At 38.5% G+C, this 13,709-nt stretch overlaps 1 protein-coding gene across 1 annotated transcript; it reads left to right on the top strand.

Annotated features, from left to right (window-relative positions):
• The first annotated feature begins 1,538 nt into the window (after window positions 1–1,538).
• On the top strand, window positions 1,539–3,348 carry LOC121764596 (transcription factor bHLH91-like). The gene is made up of 4 exons (XM_042160608.1): window positions 1,539–1,621; window positions 1,705–2,566; window positions 2,638–3,027; window positions 3,111–3,348. The coding sequence occupies exons 2-4, from the start codon at window positions 1,733–1,735 to the stop codon at window positions 3,213–3,215; spliced, it is 1,329 nt and encodes a 442-aa protein (XP_042016542.1). The 5' UTR covers window positions 1,539–1,621; window positions 1,705–1,732; the 3' UTR covers window positions 3,216–3,348.
• Window positions 3,349–13,709: the final 10,361 nt, after the last annotated feature.

Genomic DNA, 13,709 nt, shown 5'->3' on the forward strand with positions numbered 1-13,709 from the left:
TGAATAAATTTGTCACTCCCACAAATTATGTTAAAAGAGATAATAGAAAAAAGGTCAAATTGGATAATAAAAAACAGAGAGTCAAATTATCCGTTTTTAACTATTCTTTTCCTTCAAGGAAAAGAACAATAAATTTATTTTCTATTCTCTGGCATGAAAAATAAAATCGAACCACTATAATGGGATTGAGAATATATTTATAATCATTAGACATTAATTACTTTCTCTACACATCTGAAAGAGTTTGAGAACATAGACAAATGATTATGTGACCAGTATTGACAAATGCGTGTGATCGTGTTGATTTAATTGTAAACTGACTAATGCCTAAGGCTAAAGGTCTCAAGTTGATTTAACTGAAATAGATCTGAAAAGGAAATAAAAAGACATAATAAAGTTTAAAAAATGATGGGCTATGTAATATATATTACCAAAAAGCTGGTAAGAGACCTAATTCTAAGTTAACACACTCTTTTACGGACAAATTAAACCGTAGAAAAAATTATCCGTCGATAAATGAATTTATATTTTGCAAATTTTGAAAAACCATCAAGTTTAGTAAATTCCTTTTCACAATCTTAATAATAGTCGATCAAATCATAAATTTGATACTTTTATCGATTGACCCATGAGAAAAAAAAAATGCGGGCATGCTTTATGTTTAAATTTATTGATGTGACATGATGTGTACATATGTAAATATTAAGGACATGACTACCTAGTTCTATGAAGAAATCGGAAAAATATTCGCATAAGTATTTTCCGTTTGCCTTGTCATATATAAATTCATGAATTAACCAAAAATTTATTAAATTTGATAATTTGTCGATAATTTTACCCAAAATATACTCCTATTTCTCTAATATTGGCAAAAAATTCCCAACCATAGTAAGGTGAAGAAACAATCAAATTCTTTCTTTCTTCACCTTACTATGGTGGGGATTTTTTTGCCAATATTAGAGAAATAGGAGTATATTTCAAATTAGCCCGCACGGGCTAGCTCAGTTGGCTCCAGGGGTGGAGATCTGTAACAATGAGCGGGTGTTCGAATCCCACTACCACTGTTAGGAGGCTGTCATCTATCGGGCACAAGCGTGAGGCCTCTGTGGAGGTGGGTCTCCGGTGGGATAGTGGGTTGAACTCTCCCCTCTAGTGGGGTGCTGAGTACCGTGATTTACCTCCCCTCACTGATGTCTGGCCGGGGGTGGGGGGTGCCTGGGGTTGGCAATACAACCTTTTTGTAACAAAGAAACAATCAAATTCACAAAAGTGAACAACTTTTTTATCTTTTTTTTTGTTATTTTGGTTTTATCTTTTGAGACCTAATTTTGGAGAATAAACGGTCTATCATTCAGAAATGCGCAGAGGATCATGTGTGGGCCCCATCTCAACAGTTCAGTATAACAAATTTCTCCTTAGAGGAAGCAGAGATATACAGAAAGACTATTGAAAATAGAAAGCATACAAATAAAAGATTCCTAAAAACTAAAATAATTTTTCCATAATGAGAAAATAAATATACATATAAGTGTTAGTCCCCTCCTAACCCACACCATACTCAACCAAACCCACAAAAATTTCACCTCCCTTTTCACTCAGACCTCTGATTTTCGCTTTTTTGGTACAGATCTCTTCAACTGCACAAAAAGCTCAAATATGTTATGCTTTCTTCAATTACATCTGTTTTAACAGTTTTTTTTTCAGTTTCCTTTTCACAGAAATCAACAGAAAGATGTATCATCAGGAAAATGGCGATTTCGATCAAAGCAGCATTTCACACGGAAGTGGAATGACTCAAGCTGAGAACGCTTTCTCCCAAAACCATTTCTCAATGGAGGAGCAATCCTACCCCCAAAACGACGTCGCTGCCGCCGTCGCAGCGGCGTCGGCTCTGGAGATGGAGCTTCAGCAGCAGCTCGAGATCGAGCAGTGCTACACCAACAAAACCGGCGCCGAGATCCCCCACGATTCCTCAAACTGGCCAGAGATGGCCGGATTCAACGCCGAGAACGGCCACTACCACCACCAATCGCAGAATCCGGCAGCCGATTTCAACCAAATGTACGCCGCCGCATCTTCCATGGTTGCCGACGCCCCCGATTTGCTCAACATATTCCCCCTCCCGCGCCCGTCTCTCATCCCCAATTTCTCGCAGAAATCCCCGGCTTTCCTCGCCTCGCTGGGGCTGCTCGGAGACGTCAACGTCAGCCCCTCTGCCGACGGCTCCTCCGCCTCCAGCGGCGTCCTCTACGATCCTCTCCTCCCGCTGAATCTCCCCCCTCAGCCGCCTCTCCTCAGAGAGCTCTTCCACTCTCTCCCCCACGGCGGTGGGGTTTACTCGCTCGGCGGAGGTCTCTTCACTAACGGCGTTGATGAGAGAGAGCCAAACGTCGGTCTGTACCAAAACGGCGTTGATCGTGTCTACGAATTCAACGCGACCGAGATCGGCGGTAAAAATCGAGACGGAATCAAAGACGCGAAGCATTTCGCGACGGAGAAGCATAGGAGAGTGCTGTTGAATGATAAGTATCAAGCTCTCAGATCCTTGGTTCCTACTCCAACTAAGGTATGAATTCAATCGATTGATCTCATCAATTTGAGTAAAATTCAACTAATTAATTGTGGTTTTAATTGAAGAATGACAGAGCGTCGATCGTTGGCGACGCGATCCGGTACATCGACGAGCTGAAGATGACGGTGGCGGAGCTGAAAGGTTTGGTGGAGAAGAAGAGATGCGCAAGGGAGAGGCTGAAGCGGCCGAAGATGGAGGAGCATGAAGGTGAATCGAAGTGCGTGGGAGACATGAACGGATCCTCGCTAAGGAGCTCGTGGCTGCACAGGAAGTCGAAGAACACGGAGGTAGATGTGCGGATCATCGACGACGAGATCACCGTGAAGCTGGTGCAGCAGAAGAGGATCAACTGCCTGCTCTTCGTCTCGAAGGTGCTTGACGAATTGCAGCTCGATCTCCACCATGTTGGTGGTGGACTAATTGGGGATTACTACAGTTACCTTTTCAATTCCAAGGTTCAATCCGTTGTTATTTCATTTGATTCAACCACTTTTTCTTTCTCTATAGTATTAGTAATCAATCGTTTGATGATGTGCAGATTTGCGAGGGTTCGATCGTGTACGCGAGCGCAGTGGCGAACAAGCTTATCGAGGTTGTGGACAAGCAGTATGCGGCGGTTCCACCGCCGGCAGGTAGCTATTGAGCTGACGTTGGAAATTAGTTTTAACTATTAATTACAGTTGATCTGTAGCTAGAAAATCTTACTTCAACATTATAACATTAATTCATGCTTGTAATAGTTTAATGCACAAATGGCTAAACATCTTTACTTTGATTATGTCTCTCTACCTAAATTAATGTGTTTCTTTTCAATTACTACAACCTACTGATTCGATGCTTCATTTTTCCTAATAAAATTAAACGATCGAGGCCGTAAAATAGCTCACTTGATAAGATATATAGTTCGCCTTCAATCAATGTGCAAAATGCTTAAACACCATAAAACACAGGTGATGGCCAAAAAATTTGGTTGATTAATGTTGATAATGTAAAATAAAAATAATTGACTAGTATACATAATACTTACTAATCTACTATTTATATTCTTATAACATAGTATCATACTAATATTTATTAATTAATTTACAAGTAGTTTGCTTGTATAACAATCCCTCCCGAGCATATATCAACTAGATTAAAATTACAAACAAGACTAAAATGTATAAATAAGATAATTTAATAATAATAATAATAATAATAATAATAATAATAATATAGTGATTACGATGACAATTATTGATCACGGACAATGGATCAGAAAAGCAAATTGTACCTTTATTTGATCATTATTCATTTCATGAACGAGAACTGATTTGTAATGGTTTATATATAGTTATATAACTATATATAGACATAGCTTTATTAAGTAAAACCACTATTAAGTGAATATATTATTCTTATTGGCAGCATGTATCATCGTAACTATTGTAGTACTTATAAGAGTACAAATATATTCTTATCTACGCTACTTAGTTTGAAGAGTTACTTTTCTTCCATTTTCATTCTCATTCTTCATTCAGAAAACCAATTAGCGACTCTCGCAGCTAGTTGAAAGAGACCTATTTCTCGTCTCATCTAAATTATACACATCATCGTTGACTAAGATCATGAATAATAATTTATTCTAACATTTTTATGCTCAAAACTAAGATAGTAACTACATAGACAAAAGAGAAGATCGGAGTACTCAGAAGTAACCACAACCAACCCAAATAATAATAATAATAATAATAATAATAATAATAATAATAATAATAATAATAATAATAATAATAATAATAATAATAATAATAATAATAATAATAATAATAATAATAAAAAACACATTGCAGAGAAGATAGCAAAAAATCAATATCCCACTTATTTAGTTGATGTTTAATCATTCTTCTAATTCAAGCTTTGAAAAATATTGATGTACAATTATTTAATGGTGCGAATCTTAGCGTAGCAGCAATAAAATTACATTTATCGGAGGTGAAAATCTCAAATTAATTCCCAACGAAGTATAAGCTTTTTGGCAAAGAGATATGAGAGATGCTATGTTTGATTAGCGTTAACAGAATTCTTTAAATATATATGCTGGTTTTCCCATCACAACATTTGTGTGTATGCAATGATTGATCAGTTCCAATCAAGAAATTTAACAAAATTTTCTCTTCTGATTCCCCGCTCTAAATTAGGGCGAAATCAGATACAACATTCCAAATATTAATACTATCAGTTATACATATATCTATAATTCAATTCATCGCGAAATTATTATTTTAGCTTAGGAAATTAAACATATTTATTGCTAGGACGACTTCGTTCTAATATATTTTTTTACGCACATATTTAATACTCCCTACATCCCCAAAGAATATGCACTTTGGATTTGACACGAGTTTTAATTCAAAATTGAGAAAGTAAAAGAGATATAAAGAGAAAAAATAATTAAAGTATTGTTAGTGGAGAATGAGTCATACTCCTATCTCATGAGAGTGAAAAGAGTTTTCAAAATTGGAAAGTGTAGATATACAGTTTTCGGTATTGAGTATGCTATGATGTTAATGCTATTTTGTTACGTACTCATTGACGTGAGTTAATTATAATACAATTAGTAGTATTTGTTTATTGCTTTATTTATTTTAAGATTATTTATCTACACTTCTGATATCATGCCTATAGCATTGGCGAGGCACGCCCCCATCAGTTGTGACATTTCTATGAATTTTTTAATAAATTTGTATTTTTGATAATAAGGGAGTATTATTAACTTGCCAAATTTGATAGTTTAAACATCCATCCGTCCTAAAAAATTAGTTTAATTATCTACAAGTACATAAACAATTTTCAAATTTTGATTTTGTTAACTAATTCTTTTGTTTTTCTAAAATAAATTTGAACTTTTAACTTTTTAAAATCTTGCCATAATCCAAACATCGTTGACCAACAACTCTATTATCTAGAGCTTTAATTTTAATTACACTCATAATGCTAGGCTTTGGTCGGCAAGAAAATAGCTTGAAAATTACTTCCACAAAACTATAGTATTAGTAGTACTTTATATCAATAAAAAAATAAAAATGGCCCATATAGTTTTTGACCAATAATTATTTTTTGGAATCCGAATCTGTGGTACTACAGAGTTTCAATTATAAGCTTGCTGTTTATTACAGCTTTTTGATGTCTTATCGAAGGTACAAATAACAGAAATCAAAGAAAAAAAAAAGTATTGATTTAGAACACGGTGGATTGGACGAAAGCAGCAGTATGAGTATGCCTTCTCCCAATCCTACCCTCAAAACAACTAAGGTAATAAATTGCTAATCCGAGTGAGAAGCACAGGAGAGTGGTGGTGAAAGGAAAGTATGAAGCTCTACGACTAAGGTAATCAATTGCTAATCACACCTACATTCTATTGAATTAAGTAATTAAAGTATGATGTTGGTGAGTGAAGATTGACAGAGCGTCGATTTATTTCTTAGTGAAATGGCAAAACTAGTTTTTGGCACAATTGAAACGTAAACACATACACAGTAGGTGAAAGAGAGAATGAAAAAGATCAAAAGAAGTGAGTCAAAGTGGTGTAAGAGAGAGTTTCTTAATAAGAGCATGATATGTACACTCATTCTTGCTCTGTAACACATGCTTACTAAGTCAGCAATGGTACTATTGTCCTATTTCTATCTTGCAACTGAAGTTAATTCCATGAGTATGTTTGAGATATGTTCTTCAAGGTAAATGCATTACATGGAAAAATTAATTCCACATGTTTGTGCAATTAATGTATCCAATCTCTATATATAGTGTTTCTTGTCATGGGTATTTTGTATATCTTGCCATTTTTCCCGCATAATAAGTTGATCAATTAAATTTCAGGTTATAGAGAGGGGATTTGTTCTAAACAAGACTTGATGCTGAACTGAAGTTCCAAGAATCACTCTTTCGTCTTATCTATAATTATGTACTAGTATTACCTTTAATTCACTTTAAACTTGACGAATACAAGCTGAAATATTATGGTTGTTTGAATGATAAGATACATAGATGGATAAATAATTAAGGAAAACTAATTTACCAAATGGATTAATTAATTTTTAAGTTGTTATCTTTCAACTACATATTTGATTTTTCACTTAAACTAATGATCCATGAAGCACTTACACAAGAAATCGATTCTTGAATTGCAGTCGCCAAAAATTATAAAGAGATATTTTGATATAATATACTAACCAATGTATGCACATCTCATTTTGTTTCAAATAAACCCTGGAAAACCAATTCTTCCGGTTTCAAAATTAACTAGTCATTTCTGGAGAATTAATCATGCAGGAAAACAGTAGTGCAAATGTGGAAATGATAAATAAACACAAAAAAATAGAGAGAAGAAAATTTGGAGTATAGAAGATTCAAACCAATATAACACGAAGAGGAAGAAAGTGGTGTGTAGGTCAATTGACTCTGTGCATGAGTGTGAGGACGCAGCAGAGGCGCCCGTCTTGGCCTCGAACCGCCCAGCCCTGAACCTTATCCCCCATCTTGAGGCCGTTGTTCTGGACAAGCTGGTACCATTCATCACTCAACGCAGCCATTCTCGTCGTCGGACTGTGATTCAACCGCATCCTGTAACCGTTTCCACTCGGATCCACCGTCGGAACCTCAAGAAACCCTTCCCTCGCCCACAGCACCATCGCCTCCGACCTCAAGAAAAGACTGTTCTGCCTGCAATCGACGAGTCTTCTCGAACATCATCTTCCTTGACTACGCTGCATATCGCGAGCAGCGGCAGAGGCGGGCCAATGTGGTGGCTGCGTACGGGGCCGATGCGGTTTTCGTCGAAGAAATCGTATTCATCGACGACGAACTTGAACCCTTTCCCCTCCTCATCTCCGATCTTTTTTTTTCATTCTATAATTGTAAATGTGTTTATCTATGAAATCCAACTCCAACTATCTTCTATTTATGGGATTTATTCTTAGTTGGATTGGAAAGGGAAATCCAATTCAAGATCCAGCGTATATTATTAATTATCATTTCTTTCTTTTTTCACTTACTCTCTCGGCCCTTAAAAATGTGAACTACTATTTCATTTTTTTATCCATCTCTTAATATTGTGAACTTTTTAGTTAAGGAACGTTTTACTACCTCCGTCTCATATTAGGAGTCACATTTAGTGTGGGCACGTATTTTAAGAAATGTAATTAAAGATAATCGGATTGAATAAGTTAGTGAACTATGTTTCCCACTTATATGAGTATATATAAGTTTTATAATAAAATGTGAGTGAAATAAGTTGATGGAATGTGGGGCCCTACTTAACATTTAGTTAAAAGTGAAATACGACTCTTATTGTGGGACGGACCGAAATGTGACTCTTATTATGGGACGACTTATAATTACTTCAATCATTATTGTAGGATACATTGAAACTCGTGCCTTCACAAGTTCATATTTTTAAGGGACATGGGGAGTGTTCATTTTCGGCATGTCCCAAGGTAGTTGAGTCTGGCATACACTTTAATCTCACACATACTTTATTCACTCTCACATTTTATTCTTTCCGTGTTAACCTTTAACACATCAATTTTTTAAATCACATAGCCAAAAGAAATGTCTCAACTACCAGTTAATAGCATCACGTCAAAGTCGCTCCAGGAGTTTGTTGGAAATAAAAGAGAACACCTAGCTAGAGGCTACGGTTCGAAGGATAATTAGGGTTTGAGGAAAGAAGTATTTTACCGTATTACTGATACGGAGAGACCCGTATCAATGATAATTGGTGATAATATATTGAAGGTCCATTCGCAGAGGAGTGTCCGTCGAGCAACCAATGAACAAAAACGGAAAAGTAAATTGCAGAAAAAGTAAAAGACGGAAAGATAAAAGAAAATTATATTTCTTCCATGAATACTTCAAAAGATAACAAGGGCTCATGTTAATAATAGAATTAACCTAGCTTAATGATCAAGTAATAGGAAAGATATGTAAATCAATAATATATGAAATAATAGAGATATGGGGATATTTTATAGATATACTCGTATCATAGCAGTAGTATTTTCTCCAGCCGGTTACGTGATCCCCTTCCTTCAAATTATTCTCCATAAAGATCTCGAACCAGTCTTCACTTATCCTAGCCTCGCCGGTGGCAGCATTATACTTAAAGCGCGATGTGGATCCTTTGTTAGAAGCATAAGAAAAACCCTTCTCTCTTTAGCTTCCTTCTCTCTTCCTCTTTAAAAACATCCATTTTCAATGTCCAGCTTTCGATAGCATGACTGATGCTAAGAGTTTTCCTCATGTCACCACTCTTGAGCTGCTTTTGGAACAAGATCTTGGCTTCAATTCCTCCAACGCATCCTCCTTCTTGGATTGGTACAAAGTAAGTTATGCCGCACACTGGGTCTCTCAAGTTGTATTCGTAGATGCTTCTTATAACTGCCATCTCTACTCTTTTGCTACAATTCTAAATGTGTGTGTGTGACTGATGGGGTACGTACTAAACAAGCCCAATAGCAGTGACGGCCCATCAGCCCAAAGCCCAAGGAAGAGTATCAGTTCGGCATTACCAAAGAGTTCGGCCCCAGCCTACAGCTCGGTAAAAGCCGACCAATCAAGCTCTACTCTCAGATCGGCAAAAGCTGCTCGGCAATAGTTCAGCAGTTCGGTCTCAGTGTTCGACCGAACTGGGAGATAGTGGACTCATGCAGAACCTCCACGACCTCCACTACACGATCTATTTAGTGGTGTCAACTCATGCAGGATCTCATGCAGGATAGCGGACCAAACAAAGAGATAGTGGACCCATGCAGGATCTCATGACCTCCACGACATCCACAACCTAGTTAGTGGTGATGTAAGCCACGACCTAGTTAGTGGTGATGTAAGCCACGACCTAGTTAGTGGTGATGCAAGCCACGATCTTAGTTCAATGTATAAATAGAACTTAGATCAGATAGACCAGGAGAGAGAGCTCTCTAGACATCAAATATCATATAGCAAGTCTGTATTTGTAAGCTGTAAACCAGATCAAGCAATACAATCTTGCCCTCCTTTCTTCCCGTGGATGTAGATTTACCTCAGTAAATCGAACCACGTAATTCCTTGTGTCGTGATCTATATTTTCTTTTACCTGCATTTACTACCATCAAAAATTCGCCCAATCATCACTGGCGCCGTCTGTGGGAAACAGAGAACCAAATCTGTGATAAAAGCGAGTTTTTGATCCTCTTCCACCAAAAAAAATGCATACCAGATCACGTAACACCCATAATACCGTTCGTGATAACCATGAGGAAGCTAGTCCAGCCCGCAGGTCTGGAAAACAGCCTCGGGAGAAATCTACTTCCAGTTCTCACGGAGAAGGAACAAACCGCTCAAAGACTCATCGCACCGAGTCTTCCCAGCAGCCCGATTTGAACGAGGCTGTCAAGTTGTTTTTTGGCCGAGAAGCAGGAAGAGTTCTTAATTTTCCTGCAAAAGGGCCAAAAGCCGGAGACGAAAACGGTGGATTCTCCCTCCTCATCCAGACATGAAAGTCACTACCGCAGTAGTGCCGTGTCTTCCAGGAAGAAGAATCCTCAACCCCGACATGTTCCTGTTCCTCCTCTCGGTACCGGAATCACAGGAGAACTCCATCTCCTCCATACCGAAGAGATGTCGGGTTCGCCATGTACGGAGCATTGAAGACTCCGTTCTCGGACGATATCACCCGAACTCCCTTGCCACAGAACTACCGAACTCCGTCAATGACTTATGACGGGTTAGTGAATCCTCATGACTTCCTGGGACGCTATCAGTATAACATGGCGAACCAGGGTCTCAATGAGGTCCATATGTGCAAGCTGTTTCCCGAGCTGCTTATCGGGAACGCAAGAAGGTGGTTCGATAGCCTCCCCAAGGCAGCATTAGATCTTACCGAGATCTAATGGATGCTTTCCACAGGAGGTTCTTTCAGAAAGCGGAAGCCCGAATCACTTCGGCTCAGCTGCTTTCTACACGTCAAGGTCGCGACGAAAAGATCAGCGACTTTATGACGAGGTTCCACAAGGAATGCCTACAAGTAGATGATCTCAATGATCTACTTGTCATTTCGGCATTCCAAAATGGAATCCTGCCCGGAGCTCTCTACAGAAAGCTCGTGGAATGCAGTCCGCAAACAGCTCAAGAGATGTGGGACATTGCGGACCAGTTCTCCCGTGCCGATGAGGCAGACCGTCGCAAACGGTCTTTAGACAGCTCATCCCGAGGAGACGGGAGGAAGCCCGATCATAGCGATCAGGGACATCCTCGCCGAACTCCTTTTGGCGATCAGGGACATCCTCGCCGAACTCCTTTTGAAAGGATTCAAAGGACTCCGGTGCAAGACCGATTTGGGCCACGTCTCAATCCTGAGAAGCCGCGCCCGCCGTGATTCCGGTTGAGATCGGCGTACCCAGTCCCCGAACTCTAAATTTCTCCTCAGAAATGAATGATGACGGACTGAGAGCCGAACTAGATCTGGCCGAAGAAAGAAGAGAATTGGCCTGCATAAAAGCAGCCAAGTACAAGGAGCAAGTAGCCCGATATATACCAAAAGGGTGAAAAAGCTGCAATTTCAAGGGAGATCTCGTCTTGAGAAACAACGAAGTAAGCCGAGCAGAAAAGCTGGGCAAACTCGAACCCACATGGGAAGGTCCATATCGGGTGTCAGAAGTCCTCGGCAAAGGGTCTTATAAATTGACTCACATGTCAGGAGAACAAGTACCCCGAACATGGTACATTTCCAACCTCAAGAAGTTCCATTTGTAAGAGACAGTCCGGTCAGTCAGTCTTGTGTCTAGTTCGGTCCTAGGGGTATGTGCTTTCTTTGTTTTTTACTTGTTTTTCATGTTTGTCTATGTGCGTTTTGTTTGTCTATGTGCGTTTTTGTTTGTCTATGTGCGTTTGTCTGTCTATGTGCGTGTCGTCTCTTACAAATGTTACTGAGGTATCTTGTTCTTCGAAGGCTGATCCCCTTTTTAGAACATATATAAGCCAACGATTGTGAGTCCAAGCTTCTAAGGAGGATACAAGACCACAATTCAGCTTAAGAAACAAGCAGTTCGTCTGAAACGAACTGCAACAAAGGGAAAGTCCGATCCACGCGATAAAACTCGCCGAATTAGGACAAGGGAAAGTCCGATCCACGCGATAAAACTCGCCGAATTAGGACAAGGAAAGTCCGATCCCCAAATTAGGACAAGGGAAAGTCCGATCCGAGCGATAAAACTCGCCAAATTAGGACACAAGCTTAGTCCGGTCAAAGAAATTTACTTCATAAGACCAAAGATGAGTCCGGTCAAAGAAATTTACTTCATAAGACCAAAGACGAGTCCGGTCAAAGAAGTTTATTTCATAAGACCGAGGACCAAGTCGGTCAAAGAATTTTACTTCATAAGACCAAAGACGAGTCCGGTCAAAGAAGCTTACTTCATAAGACCGAGGACGAGTCCGGTCAAAGAAGTTTTACTTCATAAGACCGAGGACGAGCACGATGAAAATTTTTCTGCCTAAAGCTGTAAATACGCAGTGACTAGAAGCGAAATGAAGATTTTCATTTATTAAACTTGTTCGGCATACAACTCCGCTGCCCTACGAGAAGGCGTTACGCTATACAAAAGGACTATTTTCTTACTGTCCACGGTTGCTAAAGTGAAGCCACCTATTCAAAAAATCCTCGTGAAGCCGAGTCGGGCGTTCCGCGGCAGTGAAGAATAAGAGGTTCGACGAAAGAACAGGAAAATAACCACAATATTTCTGAACTTGCCGCATTCATATCTGATTTGTTACATCAAATTCGATTAGAAGTCAATCCAAGAAGACGTAGTTAAATAAAGGGTTGATTGTGGAAAAGAGTATGTCATATTAAATCAATTATTTAACATATAATGTGATGTTAGCAAATTTCAACTTCCATTTCTTCAACGTGATGTGTAATTTCTTGTATAGTTTCATAAAGCAAAACCGAGATTTCATCAAATATGAGAGAAATTAAATAAAAGAACGCAACTATAGTAAATTTAAGTCACCCCTTATTCTATTATAAACATGAAGTTCAAAACCAAATTGTAACCCCTAATTAAATGAGATAGAAAAGGGTTAGCCGATATGAAAGGAGCATCGCATGAAAACATTCAATTAACTAATGGTAGATGTTGCCAAATTATGTTAGAAACAGAACTACTATAAAAATGGAATATCATTCGATCAGGAGAGCTAGGCAACAGCTTTTCTTCATCGACAAAAATGACGATGAAGAAAATCGTTTGCTGTGGCCTCCTCATTGCCGCCTCAGCCATGAGCGCTGCCGCAGCAGCTGCTGCTTCCACAGTCGTAGACACTCCAGCTCCAACCCCCGTTGTATTTAGCAGCGATGCTGTTGCTGTTGCTGTTGCTGCCTTGCCTGCCGTCGCGACTGCGTTAATATCCTATTTTGCCCTCTACATGCATTAGAGGTTAATATATGGATTCATAATTGTAATTTTCTTTCCATTTTTATATTTTCATTTTATGTGATATACGATGGAATAAGAATTTACTTACCTATTTACATCACTATATACATTTTACTATATGTTATTGGTTCCATAGTTTTATAGATCCATTATTTGGCATGGCATATGAATATGATACAATCCTGTTTAAGAGGTTTATATAATTGCACAATTTAGAATCTCATGTCCATTAATTCTTTAATTTATCACATTAGACAACTATTTCAACCCACAAGTAAAGAATTCAACCATCTGAGAATAAAATCATTTACAGTATCACCGAAAAGAACACAATTGTAGAGAGAGTGAAAGGAGATATTCAGCAAACATTTTTCATTTATTTCCATTTTTTCATTTTCATTTCGTATTCAAACGATCATAAAAAGATAAGTGCAAAACCAAAAACATTCTGAGAGCATAATGTCTACTCTGGCTGCATTCAGTCCAATACATTCACAAAATCAGGTGGTTTCTGTTCCCTCACAACGCCCAGAATCACCCCGTCTTCACTGTACTAATAATGTAAAGCGGATATTATTCCTCAACTCATGCACCTCTGCAATTGGCTGATCATGTCGACAAAGCAAAAACAATGCCGGTGTTCAAAATATCCCTGCAGCAGGCGCTGAGTTATAAACATA

Source organism: Salvia splendens, chromosome 14 (assembly GCF_004379255.2).
Source record: "Salvia splendens isolate huo1 chromosome 14, SspV2, whole genome shotgun sequence".
NCBI lineage: Eukaryota > Viridiplantae > Streptophyta > Magnoliopsida > Lamiales > Lamiaceae > Salvia > Salvia splendens.

What these genes read in the sequence shown, in the direction of transcription:
- LOC121764596 (XM_042160608.1), top strand. Translation starts at nt 1,733, where the DNA reads ATGTATCATCAGGAAAATGGCGATTTCGATCAAAGCAGCATTTCACAC. An exon ending in TGGTTCCTACTCCAACTAAG is followed by an intron (nt 2,567 to 2,637) that starts GTATGAATTCAA and finishes TTTTAATTGAAG; the next exon opens with AATGACAGAGCGTCGATCGT. An exon ending in GTTACCTTTTCAATTCCAAG is followed by an intron (nt 3,028 to 3,110) that starts GTTCAATCCGTT and finishes GATGATGTGCAG; the next exon opens with ATTTGCGAGGGTTCGATCGT.